This window comes from Monodelphis domestica, chromosome 1 (genome assembly GCF_027887165.1).
Source record: "Monodelphis domestica isolate mMonDom1 chromosome 1, mMonDom1.pri, whole genome shotgun sequence".
NCBI classification, from domain to species: Eukaryota; Metazoa; Chordata; class Mammalia; order Didelphimorphia; family Didelphidae; genus Monodelphis; species Monodelphis domestica.
Genome location: NC_077227.1, coordinates 531,332,445 through 531,350,910, shown reverse-complemented (window position 1 = coordinate 531,350,910; position 18,466 = coordinate 531,332,445). Strand labels below are relative to the sequence as shown.

Below are 18,466 nucleotides of genomic sequence, written 5' to 3'. Positions count from 1 at the left end.
TATCACCTCTACTCTGTGTATCTAGAAGCTCTAGAACCCAATTTCCATCTCCTTGCCTGGCATCTACAACTGAAATTCTTCCTATCACCTCAGATTCATCATGTCCCAGGTGTAAAAGTCTCTTACTTTGAGGGTGAAAAAGGCTCCAAGAAATTGCACAGTAGACCTACACCTTCTGGGTATGGATTGAAGGATTTGGGAGGGGCAAAGGAAGTTTCCTGGGACAAAGTAGAGCATAGAGCCCTCAAGCCCTGTGTTAGTGCAAGAAAAGGCTAAAATGACTTTCAACTGGGGAGAGTCAGGGTAGTGGGATCTCTGCTGAAGAGTGAACTGAGCATCCTTCTTCCTATTCCCCTCCCCCTGGAGATGAAGTCTCCCTTTGCATGGAGATGAATGTCCCCTGTCTACTTTCAAGCTCAGAAACCTGAGCCCCTTTAGAGTTTGAGCTCTTGGGCATATTCCTGCTTATGTCTTGTTAAAACCTTTTATACGAATAGGGAGATCGAGGATGTGCCTTATAGAGTTCCAGGTGCCTCTACTTCCCCCTCTCCTAGGTTTAGACCTCGATTTGGAACTTCATATCATTTCCAGTCCTTTTCCTATACAAACAAGTGTCCCTTCTTGTATAAAGCCCATTCTTAGCAATTCTCAACAGGCTGATCCTCTTCTGAATGGTCTTCTTCAGGTCAGCAGACTACCTGGATCCTAAGAGCTGAAGAGCTGCCTTTTGGAGAAGGAACTTATTATCTGAAAGTGATTCCTACATTTGAGCTGAATCCAGCAGCCCATCACAATGTCACTGTTAGCATCACATGTTTCATTTCCCAGTGTGTATTCTGGGATGAGCTCCAGGAGGACTGGAGCACTGATGGTTGCCAGGTGAGGAGAAGCACTGGAAGTGGGAAAAAGGTATGCCCAGATTGTCACTTGAATTCCTGACTAGCTCACTGGGGCTAAGGGAGCAAGGCTTCATAGAACTTCTCTGCACCATTGGTGGCTTTGATGTGAAAGCCTGACGTGTACATCATAAACTACTTAGCCCATCATAAACTACTCAAGATAGGTGGATGGGTAACTAACATTACTAATGATATAGTAGGGTACAATTGCAATGGGGGAGCCTATCCCCCAACTGAATGTTTCCCCATGATTCAGTCAATGGCTTTCAGACCATCCAGATCTTACAAGAAGAAGATGGCAGGAGGTAGCAATTGACTGGGGGTCAGGGTCAGGGACAGAGACAAAAACATATACCAATGATAGGCTGAAGCAATAGGCCAAAGCTGTTCAAATTTTCTTCTACACATTGACCAGCCCAGCACTAGATTCTCCTGCTCCAGTCTTATGGCCTGATTAGAAGAAGTTAGGAGAAGTCTTGAGAAAAGGTCTTTCCTTGGATAGAATGACTGGATGCATGGCCTGCAGAACTTCCCTCAAACTGAAACAGTCATACAAAATCACTTATCATCCCTGGAGGTATCTCCTCACAGCTCATTCTACCCATGTAGTTTACTACCTAGGTAACTTTAGGAAAGTTGTTTCACTATGTTGGACTTCAGATTCCTTACCTGTCAAATGAGGGAGCTGGATTAGATGAAGTTCTGGGATCCCTTCCATTTCTAGATCTATGACCCTGTGATCCCCCCATCTCCAGAATACTGAAAAGATGAGTAGAAGCTATTCTCATCAATCCTATATTAGCAAAGTGTCCTAAATCTCTTATGCCTAGCACTGTTCTAAGAAAGCAAAGAGTCTTGATCTAGCTCTGGGGAGCTAACAGTCTCTTGGTCAGAAAAAAGAAACTTCTCACGGACACATGGACACACTGACCCACCAACCAAGTTACTTAAGTGATTTAAATGATTGCATTAATAGATTTTCCTTTCCCCTTCAAAGTCAAGTTGAACCCCATGTTACTAAGCTTGGAAATGAGATTTCCAAACCAAACAAGTTAGATATAGTGTCTGAGGCTGAGTGCTTCTCCCAGCTCAGCTAATTACTACTTGTGTGACGATGAGTAAGTGACTTAACCTCTCTCTCATCTGCAAAATGAGGGGATTGAACTACCTGACCTCTAAGATACCTGCTAGCTTTAAATTTATGATCTCATTATCCTATTAATAAAGTGCTTTTTGGGGGGGATGCTTTTAGGTGGGTCCCCAGACTACTCTTTATAGCACTCACTGCCTCTGCAACCATCTCACCTTCTTTGGAAGCACCTTCTTTGTGATGCCCAACATCATTGATGTGAGCCAAACAGCTGAGCTCTTTGGCACCTTTGTGAACAATCCTGTGGTTGTGACCACTGTGGGCTGCCTCTGTGTGGTATATGTGATGGTGCTGGTCTGGGCAAGGAGGAAAGACATTCAGGATAATGCCAAGGTAAGTGGTCTGGAAGGGAAGTTTCTGCTCTCTGCCAGGGAGAACTTTATAATAATCAAATTTATCTAACAATAGAATGAACTGCTTTAAGAGGGAAATTTGTTCTCCATTAATGGAGATGATCAAAACAGGCTAGATAAACCCTTTCTAGGAATGATATGAAGGGGATTTTTGCAACAAGCAGGAACTTTGATAGTGCAAAGTGATGTACCTTTTCCTTACCCACTACTCCTGTTTTTAATTTGGCTTTGTTTTGTTTTGTTTTGTTTTTTTTTGTTTGTTTGTTTGTTTTTTGGTCTTCTCTCATTAAAATGTAGGCTTCTTGAGGGCAAAGACTCCTTTTTTGCTTGTGTTTGTATCCCTGGTACTTAGCACAGTATCTAGCACATAGTAAGTGCTTAATAAATGACTGTTTACTAGAGAGGTCATGGGTCCCAGGATTCTTTCCAGCATTGAGATTCCATGACTAGTGGAGAGGCAGTGTAGTATAATGACCCAGCCAGGCACATAGCAGGAGCTTAAAAAATGTTTATTGACTCAAAGTGAACCTGGAATCAAGAAGATCTGGATTAAAATCACATACCAGACAGTCATTAACTAAGACCTTGGGTAAATCAATTTAACCTCACAGACTCAGTTTCCTCATCTGTAAAATGGGGATGATAATAATTGCACCTACCTCAAGAGATAGCTGTAAGATTCAAATGAGATAATACTGTCAGTCCAACTGATGGAGGTTCGACTCAAGAGACAATGAGACCAGATTAAGGTAATATAGCAAAATTTTAATGGAGGGAGGAGCAGGAGGAGGAAATTGAGGAGAAGAGCAGCAAAGAGGAACCCAATGCCAATAGATAGCTACAGAGTGCTGTCTAAGTTGGGGGAGATATAGGATCTTATAGGTTTGGGGAAAGAAGAGGGTGTCGGGGACAAGGCAACTTGGATTAATCTCACTGATTTTCTCTGGGGAAGGTGAGCTACTCGTATTAACTTCATTGGATGTTCCTAAGAGGGGTGGGGAGTCCCAACCTCTAGGGGTGGAGGGGTGGTTCTCAGGAATGGAGACTTCTGATGCTCAGCCATATGAGACAGACTGAGGAACAAAGTCCTGGGGTACTGCCGGCTGTTGCTGGGTTTCAGCAGGTGTTGGAGAGGGGGCTGAGCTCTGTCAAATACAGGCAAAGTTCTTTTCACATCTTAAAAAATAAGAGAATATGAACTATTATCATTTCTGATATTAGTCAGAGGAATAAGGGAATTTCTTCTTTCGCCCTCCCTCTGTGTGCTTGCTTGGTGGTCTGGGACAAAAGAACATAAACTGGGAGTCAGTGAACCAGTTGGCCACAACTAAATGAGTGATCTCTGGTAAGATCCTTAACCTCTCTGGGCCTTGGTCTCCTTATCTAAGATCACATTTGCCCTGAATATCTCACAGGGCTGTTGTAGAGCTAAAAATGGCATCACAGATGTGCGATGCTTTGTCTATGGACCAATTAGGACATCTGAAAATACAAGAAGGCAGTGAGTACTGCCTCCCTGGCAGTCTTTAGGCTAAGGCAAAATGCCTGTTTGTAGGCTATGGGGTTGGACTGGATGACCTCTGAGGTCTCTCCCAGCTCTGGGCTTCAGTGACCCCAAGCACTGGTTTCAGAATCAGAAGATGTAAGTTTGGGTCCCCGCTCTGCTCCTTACAAGGCCATCTTAGTGCCTGAAGCTGAAGGGGGCCTCCACCTCAGCCCCCTCTGCCAGGCCCACCTCCCACCCACAGGGACAGATGGCCTGCCTCTCTCTGCCTGCAGTGGTGCGGGTTTTGACTGGGCTCAGCAGATGCTTGAATTCTGCCCTGATTCTGTCCAGGTGAAGGTCACAGTGCTGGAGGACAACGATCCCTTTGCCCGATACTATTACCTGGTGACAGTCTTTACCGGCCACCGGCGGGGAGCAGCTACCACCTCCAAGGTAAAAGGACTCTGAATGGGGTCTGATGGACAAATTCACCCCAGTTTAACTGTTTGTCATAGAGGCCCAGCCCAGGAGACTAGCACTCATGTTTCCATAACTGTGATTTCTTTTATGGGTTGAAAATAGAAATTATAGGATTAAGAACTGACAAACTCATCTGTAAAGGAAGGCAGTGAAGTTGTGGCACAAAACACAAAGGAGCGTATGTAACTACAGTAGTACTTGAGTCCAACTGCCTGCATCTTTCCCCATCCTAATTTGTAATTAACAGCACCACAGTGGGGAATATTGGGAAAGTCACTGAACATAGAGATAGAAAACCCGAGTTCAAAAACAAGCTCTGATATTTACTACTGGTATGGTCACTGGCAAGTACCCTCAGCTCTCTACATCTCAGTTTCCTCATCTATAAAATGGGAACAAGAATGCCTGTGCTACCTTCCTCAAAAAGCTATAAGAAATTCAGTTCAAATCAGTAAGCAGTAAAGTGCCCATGTCGTGACAGAAACTAGGCTAGAAGCTGAATATTCAGAGACAAAAATGAAATACAATTCCTGTCCTCAAGAGGCTTACGTTCTGCTTTTGGAAAGTACTCCATAAATCTTAAAGTATCTGGAAATGTGAGCTGTTATTATTCTACTGTAACAAAGTTGAAAGAAATATTTATATATGGTAGGAAGAGTATTAGACTCAGTCAGAAGGCATGGGTCTGACTCCTGGCTCTGACGCTTATTAGCTATTTGGCCATGGGCAAGTCATTTCAGCTCTCTGAATCGTGGCTTCCCCAACTATAAAATGGGAATGATACTACTTGCATTCTCTGCCTCCACAGGTCATTGTGTAGAAAGCATTTTGGAAAGCTTAAAATGCCACACATGGCTTCTTATGAAAACTCATATGATTGCCCACATGTAATTGGATCTCTCATGCTTAATTTCTGTAAAACTCCATACCAGTCAACATATATTTATTGAATACCTACTATGTGCATACCCTATACTAAGTGCTTTGAGGAATGTGAATTTACACATAATTGCTCTCAGGGTTAAAATCTAGTTGAAGGGGTGAGACTTAGAGGCAAATATTGCTGTTTGTTCATTTGTTTCAGTTGGGTCCAACTCTTCACTCTGCCATTTGGGGTTTTCTTGGCAAGAATACATGAGTTCCAGGGGGCAGCTGGGTAGCTCAGTGGATTGAGAGCCAGGCCTAGAGATGGGAGGTCCTAGGTTCAAATCTGACCTCAGCCACTTCCTAGCTGTGTGACCCTGGGCAAGTCACTTGACCCCATTGCCTAGCCCTTACCACTCTTCTGCCTTGGAGTCAATACACAGTATTGATTCCAAGACAGAAGGTAAGGATTTAAAAAAAAAAAAAAGAATACATGAGTTCATTTTACAAATGAGGAAACTGAGGCAAACAGAGTTTAAGCAACTTGCCCAGAGTCACACAGCTAGACTTGGGAGCAGGAGTCTTCCCGACTCTAGGCCTAGCACTCTATCCATTAGAGAATACCACCAAATTGCCAGAAGCAAAGATACAGGAGAGCATTTAATCTAGGTAAATTGAGTGATACAAAGAATAGAATCTAGAGTGAAAAAAAAGAGATGTCACTTCAACTTGGGGCAGGGAAGAAAAGTTTCATGGAGAATGTAGCATCTGATCTGGATTTTGAAGGATTACAATAAGCAGAGAGGTGAAACAAAGGCAGATGGGGTGGAGTGAATGGTATAACCAAAAGGATAGGGGGTAGCATTGAATTGAAAGGAGAAGTGAGGAGGAAGGTTGCGCTGTGTGCCTGAGGCTACAGAAGTACATAGCTACATGGAACAACTAATTACCCCTGGAATACTGAGGGAAAGTCAAGACATAGCCTTGAGGTACATATTCAAGAAGTCAGCAAAGTGGACACAAGTCCCCTAAGTGTGTGAAGTCAGAATATTATTTATTTATAAAGAGTCAGAAATGGGGAGCCATTGAAGGTTTTTGAAGGTAACTTTAATAGGATGATTGGAGCAGGTTTACTCTATTTGATAGACAATAGTGGCAAGTAAGATGCTATCACAATAGTCTAGGTGGATGTTGAATTGGGATGGTGGCAGTATTTATGGAGAAAAAGGGATGATTGCTTGTGACTTTGGGAGGAAGAATCTACAAATCTGCTTATTGGTTATTGGCTACAATCTGATTATTCATTAGATATGTAGAGTGAGAAAAAGATAAGGATCAAAGATGACACTGAGGTTTCAAGTCATTGTGAACAAGAGGAAGGCAATGCCATCAATAGAAATGAGAAATTTGGGAAGAAGGGAAAGTTGGGGGTGGAACTGGGGATGAGTTCAGTTTTAGACAAGATGAATTTGAGGTGATAGAGGACAAGATGGAGAATTTAGGAGCATACATTTAATTAATCAGCAAACATTTATTGACTACTTACTATGTACTAGTTCTTGGGATAATAAGAGTCCTTGAAAAAGACCTTTCAGATCATTTAGTCCAACTCTCATTTTCTAGATGAGGATACTTAGGTCCATGGAGGTCATATGTCTTGCTGATAATCTCACAACTGGCAAGTGGAAGAACTGTGAATAAAACCCAGGTGCTCTGACTCTAAATCCATTATTTCCCTATATTATACTGTTGCCCAAACTGATTATAGAACTGAAATAGCTCTTTTCAGGGTTACCTACTCACTGTACACAACATTCCATCTCCATCTCTGTGCCTTTTCACAGGTTGTCCTCTAAACCAGAAATCCACTCCTTCCTACTTCTGTTTCTGATAATCCTTAGCTTTCTTTAAGTGTCATGTCTTACTTAAGGACTTTCTTGATCTCCTCCCAGTTGTTGGTGTTCTCCTTTCCCATGTTTTTTTTTTATGTTTTGCACTTGTTTCTCTGGATACATTCCCCCCTTCAACAGAATATTAATTCCTTGAAGGCAGGACCTATTTCACAGAATTTCAGATTGGGAAGGAACTTCAGTTGACCTCACATCCAGCCAGTAGACAAAAAGGAAACCCTATTATAACATGCTTGACAAAGAGCCATCTTGAAGTCTTCTAGAGGAGAAAAATCCCTTCTAGAGGAAAGGAACTACCAAGGTAACTTCTTTCCACTCTGGGATTGAGTCACCATTCTGGTTACATTCTGAAATTCTATAGGTTATTAACATCCTTCCTAAACTGTAGAGCCCAGAACTGAAAATAATACCCCATTGTAGTCTGATCAGAGTAGAGCACAGAGGAACAAACACCTCCTTGTTCTTGAAGTCTATGACTTTCTCAATATAATCCAATATATCATTAGTTTTTTTGGTGTCACATTACCCAACTTAAAATCTATTCAAATTCTTAGATCTTTGTCAGACAAATTATGTTCTAACCATGCCTCCTCCATTTTGTATACTAAATATCAGTTCTGAGGCAGAAGAGTGGTAAGGGCTAGGCAATTAAGGTTAAATGACTTGCCTAGGGTCATATAGTTTAATGTGTGAGGCCAGATTTTTGAGCCCAGGACCTCCCATCTCCAGGCCTGGCTCTCCATTCACTGAGTCATCTAGCTGCCCCAAAGCTGATTTTTTTAACCTAGGTATACGACACTGCATTTACATCTATGGAATTTCATCTCATTAGATTTGCCCCAGTGCTCCAGCCCTGTGTTGCTGAACCTATGGCATTCATGCCAGAAGGGGCTTCTCTCCTCCCCTTCTCTACCATTGACATTTCTCATATCACCTACCCCTTTGCCCAGCAGCTTAATGGGAATGCTTCCCCCCCTCCTATTTTGGGTAAGATGGGGAGCTCACATGCAGCACAGGGGTTGCAGCTTGGGCACCCAGGCTCTAAAATGTTTGCCATCACTATTCTAGCCTGTCATGAATTTTGGGGGAGATTTCTGACTTATTTTCATTGTGCTAGATATTCCAGCTTCATTTCATCTGCAAATTTGATGTGTGTGCCATTGATGACCTCAATCAAATAATAATAAAAATGTTAAACATCCTAGAGGAAAGCACAGATCCCTAAGGCACTCCCCTAGATACCCCTTCCAGGGTGACATGAAAAAATTGATGACTACTCTAAGTCTGGTCATTCAACCAGTTCCAAATCCATGTAATTATATTGTTGTTTAAACCTACAGCTCTCCTTTTCCACAAGAATGAGATACAGGGTGTCCCAAAAACTTTTGTAAAAGTTTAAGTTTTAAATGCATGAAGGCTTTTAGGACACCCAGTGCTTTATCAACTGTTTTGATAAAATCTAGATTGACTTATGTACAGCATTCTACTAATCTATGAATTTAAGAACCCTGTCAACAGAACAAATCAGATTAGTTTGGCATAACCTCTTCTTGATGAAGCCATGCTGGCTCTTTCTGATTTAAAGTTTCTTTTTCTTGATGTTCGTTATTCATCTTATTAATGAATTGTTCTAGAATTTTCTCAGGAATTGCAATCAAGTTCTCTAATCTTTTTGTTGGAAAACTCTATTTTCTTTTTTAAAAAATGGAGACATTTGCCCTTCTTTGGTCCTCTCTTGTTCTCCACTCCTACACATATCACTAATGGTGGGTCAGCAGTCATATCCTTTAGTTCTTTCAGAACCTAAGGCTATCATTCATTTGATCTAGGTGACTTGAATTTATCAAGGGTTGCTAAATGTTCTGTTACTATTTCCTTGTCTTGATATCAATTACTTGGTAATTAGGTTTGTTCTATCATTTCCATTACAAAGATAATTATTCTTGTCCTCCTAAAATAGAATCAAAATAAAAACTGAGAAATTTCTACCTTCTCTTTTTTATTTTTCTATCAATGCTAAACAGTAGTCTTATTTCTTCTCTGAGATTCCTCTTCTTCACAATATTTTAATGATCTTTGTTGTCTTTAGTTTTCCGCAACAGCTTCAGCTTATTCTGAGCTTTAGTATTTCTGAAACTATTTGTACATAACTGAGCCAGAGTAGGGAACTAGGTGACACAGTGGATAGAGTGCTAGGCCTGGAATCAAGAAAGCCTGAGTTCAAATCCAGCCTCAGATATTTCACTAGCTGTGTAACCCTAGGCAAGTCACTTAACTTCTGTCTGCCTCTGGTTCTTCAATTGTAAAATGAGAGGATCTTAATAGCACCTACCTCCCAGGGTTGTTGTGAAGAACAAATGAGATAATATTTATAAAGCACTTAGCACAGTGAATTGGCATATAGTAGATGTTTAATAAATGCTTAGTCTTTCTTCCTCATGATCATCCTTTCTTATCTGCCCATTTCTACTTTTTAAATTGTCATCTTTATGTATTTATTTTTACCTTTTTATTTTTTAATTACATGTAGAAACAATTTTTACAATTGTTATCTGACATTTTGCTATTCATAGTTTCTCTTTCCTTCCTCCTACCCCCTCCCTGAGGCAATAAATAATCTCATATAGGTTATACCATTGCTGTCATACAATACATATTTCTATATTCCTCTTGTCATGAAAGAAGACATATATTGAAGCTTGCTTCCATTTTCTAGACATACCTTTTTAAAAAAAATCTATTTTGGTTATTGAGTTCCCTGTGTATCTTTATTGGTTTCCTCAAACAATTACCATTTTTCCTCATCTGAATTTTCTTTTGTCTTCAGATTTATTCTTGAGTTTCCCATGTGTCCTGTACCAATTTCCCTTTAAGCATGTTAGTACATAGGGTCCTATTTAGCCATCATCTCGAACTTTTAAATATGCTTTCCTAAAATCTAGTTGCATGTCAGACTATTCTCAGCAATGGATGAATGAATGAAAAGGCGTTAATTGAGCACTTACAATGTGCCACTGTGCTAATTATTGGGGATCCAACACCTAGGTTTGAGTCCTGGCTCTGATACCCATACTTGACCTTGGTTGAGTAACAATAGATGGGTCTGCCTTTCACTCTGTGAGGTTTAGTATAAAGGCAAAGATAGTCCCTGAACTTAAGAGCTAATATTTAAGTGGTAGATAAAATACACAAAGAGGTGATTTAGGATAGTATCAAGCAGAATGTCTACATTTGCATTTAAGGGCATTATCAAAGGGGTCAATCCCTAAGATGATTATTAGAAAGAACCTATTGGCTGGTAGCTTAGGAGGTTGTAGTGAATGGTGCTGTTGGCACAAACTGAAGATCAGCCAGGCTCTGTCTCTGAAATGGACTATTTCCTTGACTCTGTTCCCTGACTTTGCCCTGCTCTCCTAGAATGGGACAAGCCATCTCCTCAATCTCTGCCTTTGGTCCAATGGTGCTTTATTGAGAGAGAGACGGCTCAGCCCAAATTTGTTATCATTTATAAAGCATTGCAAAGGGCAAGCCTTCAAGTTGTTGGGTAGTATCTTGGCACTCAAGGGTCTCAAACATGTTATTAGAGAACCTGATTTTGGATTTGTTGTCATTTCAGGTGACAGTCACACTGTATGGAGTGGAAGGAGAGAGTGAGCCCCACCACTTATCAGACCCAGATACCCCAGTTTTTGAGCGAGGAGGGGTGGATGTCTTCTTGTTGGCTACTCTCTTTCCACTTGGGGAACTGCAGAGCATCCGACTGTGGCATGATAACTCTGGAGACAGGCCATCCTGGTAAGCTCCTGTAAGATAGCCAGCTCAGAGCACAGAGAATCAAACAGAATGGAGAGCAGGAAGTCAAGAGACCTTATTGCTGCCATTTGACCTTGTTCCAAAGTTTTCCTATATGCAAAATGGAGATAATGCCCACCATACAGGTCACAACTTTTTAACTCCCCTAGACACTAAATGAGATAATAACCTAAAGTCCCAAGGTTTAAGGTGAAATTCACAATATTCCTTTCCTTTTTCTCCTGTATGGGCCTAAAGGGGCCAGGTTTATGGTTGCAGTTGCTGTGATTTTGAAGGTAGAAAGGCAAACATTCCTGATATCCCTCTGAGCTGGCCACAAAATCCTAGAGAGATGTCTAATTAGTGTAATGGAAATAATGTTAGATTTGGAGCCAGAGGAATTGGGTTCTCTGTCACTTGCCACTTATGTGACTTTGGAAGTAAAGAATCTCTGTGGGCCATAGGTTCCTTCCTCAGGAAATGTGGAGGTTGTACTAAATGATCTCCAAGATTCCTTCCAACTCTTAAGCTTGTGATCCTGTGACCTTAGAACATAGAACATAGACTGGTAGAAATGGGAGGCACCTTCAAGCAGAGAATGCCAGAGCTAAAAGGAATCATTGAATGTCAATTTCCAGACCCAAGAATGAATGAATAATAGAATATCAGAGTTGAAAAGGTGAGACAACAGAGTCCAACCCCTTCATTTTTCTGGAAATGAATCCAAAGAAGGGCAATTTGGATTAAATGCATGAGAAATAGAAGCAGGAGGTCCAGGTAAGAAGGCTTATTTATAAAGGAGTCCTGGCATGACCTAAGGCCCAAACATCACAAGATCAGAGTTGGAAAAGACCTCAAATGAGAAGGGTGGGGAGGGGGGGGAAGAAGAAGAATGAGTCCAATGAGTGGCCTGAGAAACGTAGAAGAAAAAAACTATTAATATTATGCTCTGTATTGTAGGCATAAATCTGCCAGAAATATTTTTTATTAATTTATCATTATTCAGGCAGTTAGGTGGCATAGTGGATAGAGTACAGAATGTAGTCAGAAAGACCCGAGTTCAAATTCTGATTCAGATACTCAGCAGCTGTGTTATTGTTGTTTTATTCATTTTTAGCTGTGTTTGACTCTTCATGACTCCCTTTTTGGGGGGATTTTCTTGGCAAAGATATCGGTTTAGTTTGCCATTTCCTATTCCAGCTCATTTTACAGATGATGAAACTGAGGCAAGCAGGGTTAAATGACTTACTCAGGGTCACACATCTAGTGAATTCCTGAGGCTGCATTTGAATTCAGATCTTTCTGACTCCAGACCTGACACTATTCATTGCATCACCCAGCTGGTTTACTCATCTATAAAATAATAATAATACTACCTACTTCATGAGATTGTTCTGAATATCAAATAACACGTGAAGCACTTTGCAAACTGTAAAACACTACATAAATGCTATAATAATAATTATTATTCCAATATAAAGCATTGTTTTGCTTAAAGAGAGAATTGCTTAAGCTGGCATAGTCTCATCATACCCTCAGATATGTTTCTCTCCCTAATTTGAAGTAATATTTATGGGATTCTTGAACACCGGAAAGTTTCCCAATAAGCTGGAGCATAATTACACAACTTGGGACAAAGTAAAAGTTAACATATTGCTTCATCAATCAGTAACATTAGTAGCTTAATAAAGGAGAATCCTCTTCCTAAAACCCCACAGTCCCTTAATGACCTTTCAAAAGCAGTTAACAAAATAAGATGTTCTCTGTCTCACTAATACCCCAGTCCCTTCTGGGGGAAGGGAGGAGGCAGTAATTCAACTAGAGGTGAGCTATTTCTCTAAGTCTGGTTACTACCCCTAATTCATTTTCCTGAACCTTTTTTTAGCCTTCTTGAAGGAAGCATACTTTCCTAAAAGCAAGGGATTAGGCCAAAGAAAACAAATTTCAATGGAGGACATTGTTTTCTGAGAAGATTAATTAAATACTGATAAAATTTCCTTGTTTATTTCTTTTTATTTTCAGTTAAACTAAAAAGAGGACTCTACTATGCTTTAAAATGCACACAACTTAGTAATTCCCTGTCTTCTCATTGGCACCAAGGATATCTCATCAGCAGTCATATATCCATAACTCAACTCTGTTGTTTCTATAACAAAGAAGCCCAAAACAAGCAAACAAACCTTTAGTCTTCATTAAAAAGTGTAATGTCCAAAACAAATGAGTCAGTGTGAGACCATGATTCTGAAAATGGAAGATTATATAAAAGGTTTATAAAATTTACAATAAAAAAGGAGTTTGCCAAAAAAAGAAAACTCTATTGGAGAGTATAAAGTATAGTCCTTTGCTGAGAAGAAGGAGCCAGGAAATAGTTCTGGAAATTTGAGGTGAGATGGGAAAGTTTAGAGTGATCATTGTGGAGAGTACAATAGAGCTAGCTAAAAGATGAAAGAGGGGGGACAGCTGGGTAGCTCAGTGGATTGAGAGCCAGGCCTAGAGACAGGAGGTCCTGGGTTCAAATGTGGCCTCAGATACTTTCTAGCTGTGTGACCCTGGGCAAGTCATTTAACCCCTATTGCCTAACCGTTACCACTCTTCTGCCTTGGAACCAATATATAGTATTGATTCCAAGACAGAAGGTAAAGTTAAAAAAAAAAAAAGATGAATGAGCTTTCTTAGGAGGTACCATGTTTTCCTCTCTCTAAAGGTCTTCAAATGAAGGTTGAATGAATCCTTGGTCATACTATAGAGAGATTGTTTATTCAGAGTTTGACTTCATAGTCTCTGAAGTCCTTTTCTAACTAATAAGATTCTGTGACTCAGAGACTCAGTTCCTCATCTGTAGATAGGAGTACTAATATTTTTACTTTCTACCTCACAGGGTTGTAGTGAAAACATTTTATAAGCTATTTCCTGGGCATGGCTAAATTTTACTATTAAATTGATAAACATTAATTACAGATGAAAAATTCTTGATCTGTTTCTTCTAGGGATTTGACCCAACCAATGAAGTCCCCTCTATATACCCCAAGAATCTCTCTTCTGCTACACAGTAGAGTTACATTCTGCATCCTTTAATAACTAGGTTCTCTTTTCCAGGTATGTCAACCGCATATCAGTCCATGACTTGACACTGGATCAGAAATGGTATTTCCTTTGTAATTCTTGGTTGTCCATTGATGTTGGTGACTGCGTCCTTGACAGGAGGTTTCCAGTGGCCACAGAACAAGATATGAAACAATTCAGGTAAAACTTAGTTCCCAAATCCTCCATTTCTATGTTAACATTGGTCCATGCTGCTTGGAGGAGAACAGAGTATCTCAGAAAATCTCATAAAAACCAATGTGTATAGTGATACTGTCTTACTATGCTTGGATATCATGAAACCATAGAATGTCAGAGCTGGAGTAAAGTTTTAAAATATGGGACAGAAAATGTTGGTCAGTGGAATTTATTAAGTACTACTTATGTATCAGGCATTATGCTAAAAGAAAAAGACAACTGGGTTGAATTAATTGATTAGAAAATATAGTGTTGTAGTACTTTAAAGAAAAACTCTGAGACACAGTTAGTATTTTGTTTTGTTCTTACTTTAAAAGCCAGGAAAATGCAGAAAGATATCGCCGAGCACAAATTCAACTTAGGTGTCTTATAGGGCTTGTAAAGGGTGAAAATTATGTTTGAGACTGAAAAAGTCTACATTTAAATGGTTGCCAAGGGAAATCCCAAATAATAAAATACCCAAGTCAGCTGATAAATTTTTATGGTGATTTAATTACAACAGGAGGAAAAAAATATTAGAGGGAGAGAGAGGGAGAGAAGGAAAGGAGTTTAACTCAGAACCATTCTGGCTTAGGCTGAGCCAAAGGGGGCATTAAGGCCTTGGAAAGCCAAGGCAGAGAAAGGGGTCAGTCCTTATCACTCATGTGACCAGTCTGTAGGAAAGCTGTCTGCGGGGCTCCTCCAAGCTCAAGCTCTAGGATCGAACTGAACTCAAGCCCTCTCCACAGGAAGTCATGAGAACTCCAGAGGCTGTTCTCTACCTCACTTCCTGAGTCTCACATGTGCCAATGGTGGCTCAAGCTTGATTTAGGACCACCCAGAGGTCTGTCCTTATTTTGCACATGTCTGTTGAAGGCCATTTTCTCAAATAATTAAATCTTGAGTTTGATGCAGCCCTTCCTAATCTTGTTACACTGAGTAGGGTGGAGAATGTGGGTTTCCAAGACCTGATTCTGTTATTCCAAGTATCTCTATTGTTATTGATCAGAAAATAGCTAAATCAGAATGGTCTGATTAGGGTGGAATAGTTTTAAAATTCACAGGCTTCTTGTAGGGAAAAAAAAATCAACAAAAATATAAGGAAATATTTGTTCTATTCCTTTTGGCTGGACACATGAACAAAGTACAAAAATTCATAGAATTAATTGAAGAGATAAACTGTATGTAGTAAATCTCAGGCACATGAGACTCCTGTGAGAAATCAGAAACAATGAGCGAGTTGGGAATTAGGTGGATAAAAAGTAGTGAGGGCAGAGGAATAATGAGGACAGGAAAGACTAGAATGAAAAAAAAAACCAGAAGTAGGAAGTAGTAATATTCAGTTGGTCAGATACATAGGGTAATGTAAATTAAGTCTGGGAAGGTATCTAGGCTGAATGCTAGCTTAAGGAGCAAGGGACATGCACCATTGAAGGGAAGGTACTCTTGGCACAATTCAATTAAAAAAAATGTAATAAACAGCTATTCTGTAGCAGGTACTGACCTAGAATACAAAGATGAAGAATTGAGGTCCCTGCTGTCTAAAAGGGGAGAGGTGGGGAGATGTTAAAGGGAATAAGACTTGTTCATTGACAAATAGGATACAAAAAAAAAAATACAATATGTATCCTCTTTCAGAGGAGAGATCAGGAAAAGTGCTTTAAAATTACAGAAGAAACAAAGTATCTGGCCTCAGATACTTTTTAGCAGTGTGACCATGGGCAAGTCACTTAACTCCCATTTTTCTAGCTCTCACCTTTCTGCCTTGGAACCAATACATAGTATTGATTCTAATGGAAGGTAAGGTTTAAAAAAATACAGAGGTAAATGTTTTCACTTAGGGAGATCAGGGAGGCCTACATAGAGGAACTGGTTCCCAAGTTAGGCCTTGAGGAAAGAGAGGAATCTTGATAATCAGAGATATCAAAGGAGGTTGTGGCAGGGTTAGGGGATGGACTGTATTTAAGTAAATGTTGAGTTCTGAAAATAGGTAGTAATCCTAATAATTCAGCTTAACCAGAACAGAATGAATGATAGAGGAGCATAATGTGAAATTTACTCATTTATTCTCATTTGTATCTCTCTCCTTCAAAAGAAGGGCTTGGTTTGCCAAGAAAGGAAGTCTGGTCAATAAGAGTGAGGGGCAAAGGGTATCTTCTCTTGGAAGCTGAAATTACAGTGTTCAAAGCTGGCTCTTAGGGCAAAAGTGGTTCAGGAAAGCCACTAATAAATTTCACCATTTATTCACTTCACTTCAGCCCCTATGCCTCCTGTCTCCAAGATGCTTGGATGATTCTACCCTTCTCTCCCCTTGGCCTTCCTCAAAATTATGCCATGGGACATAATTGTCCATAATTCTAACTTCTTCAAGCCTTCTAGCACTTGGGACCCCTAGCATGGGGGCAGATCCTGAAGGGCCCTTGAGTGGAAGGAACATAAAAGGCTTGTCTGGTGGGAGGGTTTGTGGGGGAAACAAGGGGAGGGAAAAGTAGGGAGTAAAAAGAACTTGGGTCACTGGGAGGAACTTGTTTGGAGTTTGGTTGGTTTGGCTTAAACTAGACCTGTGATTTCATTGACATAAAGAACTCTAGCTGCAAAAGTCCTCTGCCAATGCAGACCAGTATGCAGTCAGAATTTGTCATCCAACAGAGTTGTCTGACACCCTGGGAAGTTGAGTTACTTGCCTAAGCATCACAAGGCCAATACATCAGTCAGGACATAAAGACAAATATTCCTGGCTCTAAGGCCAGCTCTTTATGCCCTCTGACATAGAACTTCTTGTAAAGATGCTTAATATAGTGGGGAGAACATCAAGTCCAAAGATGCCAGCGATCTGGATTTAAGTATTTGGAAGGTGATCTCAGAAGGGAAAGCCATAACATTTGGAGATGAAAACAGTTAACTATGATCTTGGACTAGTTGTCTTCTCATCTGTAAAATGATAGTGTTAGACTAGAGTTTCCAGATTATGCACCCTATCAAAAAAAAGTTTGAGCCTATACCCCAATATGAGTATATTATAAATTATATTCAGGTGCGACCATAGTAAAAATCACGTGAATTAGAACACACAAAAATAGACATTTTAAAGGATAACAACGTTTTCTAGAGTCAATGGGGAAATACTAGAGGTTGTTGAGCAAGGGAATGACATAGATATTTTGGCAATTGTGTGTAGGAGAACTAGAAGTAGAGACCCTCAGAGCAGGGAGGCCAATGACAGGGCTATTGTTGTTGACTGGGGTAGGTGATTAGGGCCTGAGTTAGAATGGTAGCTATGTGATTTACAAGAAGGGTACACATATGAAAGTTGTATAGATTAAAAGAACATGGCTTGGCAACTGACTGGCTATGTGGATTGAGTGAGAGGAGTCAAGGGTGATACCAAGGGTGCAGACCTGTGGGACTGAAAGGATAGTGGTGCCCTCTCTGGTAATATATGTTTAGAAGAGCAGTGGTTTAGGGATAAAGATGTTCATTCATGCCTGTTCACCTATTAGGATTAATTAATCTACAAGGCTAATGAGGACCATTTGATGTCACTGGGATTTTAGCAGCTAAGGACAGTGTAAATAATAATGGGTAAGGTTTCTTTAAGGCCAGACAGAATCTTGGGAAGTCTGCCTGTTGGAATTCTGGGTAGCTAGAGTCAATTGCCAACCTGCACAGCAGGGGGGCTCCTGGAAGGTTTTTTTCCCCTTAAGAGAGGCTGGTGTTTCTGTTCCCTGTAACACTGAAAAACCCAGTGGCAGGTGAAGGAGAAGAATAGGTTAGAGTTTCTGGAATAAGTTTGTGGGAGAAATCAATAGAAAAGAGAAAGAGAGAGACAGTTTTTCCTCTGTGTAGTAGCTGAGAGGGCCAAGCCATTTTGAAGCCTGCTTAGGTCAAAAAGCCTAGCTAGATCCAGAAGAGCTGGCAGTTGGCAGAGAAAGTGCATAATTTAATTGATTTAAAGCTGAAAAAGAGAGATGGTTTTTCCCCTCTGTGTGATTTCAGAGTGCGCAGAGCCTTTGAGGCCTACCAAAGACCCAGAAGCCTGATTAGGCTGAGAAAGTACTGGGATTTGAAGGAGTGATCTGAAGGGATACAAGGAGAGAGTGAATAATATCTATACATATAGATAAATTTTAGAATAAGTTATTTAGCATAGATTCTGGGGATTTTGTTCAGTGATAAGGCTCAGGGAAGTTAGGCTCAGGGAAGCTTGAGCAAGAAGCAAGTTCTCCTGAACTAGAGGGAAGTGGGTAAAAGCTTAGCGCCCTCTTAGATTTAGG

At 40.4% G+C, this 18,466-nt stretch overlaps 2 protein-coding genes across 12 annotated transcripts in view; one reads left to right on the top strand and one right to left on the bottom strand.

Moving 5' to 3' along the window:
- GCSH (glycine cleavage system protein H) overlaps positions 1 to 18,466 on the top strand; it is a 244,341-nt gene that overhangs the window by 152,775 nt on the left and 73,100 nt on the right. For all 11 annotated transcript variants that reach the window (XM_056813278.1, XM_056813280.1, XM_016432773.2 and 8 more), the window contains 5 exons: positions 686 to 879; positions 2,152 to 2,382; positions 4,240 to 4,341; positions 10,759 to 10,937; positions 14,031 to 14,177. In XM_056813278.1, coding sequence (XP_056669256.1) covers positions 686 to 879; positions 2,152 to 2,382; positions 4,240 to 4,341; positions 10,759 to 10,937; positions 14,031 to 14,177 — 853 coding nt within the window. The remainder of the gene's footprint in view (positions 1 to 685; positions 880 to 2,151; positions 2,383 to 4,239; positions 4,342 to 10,758; positions 10,938 to 14,030; positions 14,178 to 18,466) is intronic.
- The window catches only part of BCO1 (beta-carotene oxygenase 1), a 156,500-nt gene that overhangs the window by 125,792 nt on the left and 12,242 nt on the right, over positions 1 to 18,466 (bottom strand). The gene's annotated exons all lie outside the window — the stretch shown is intronic.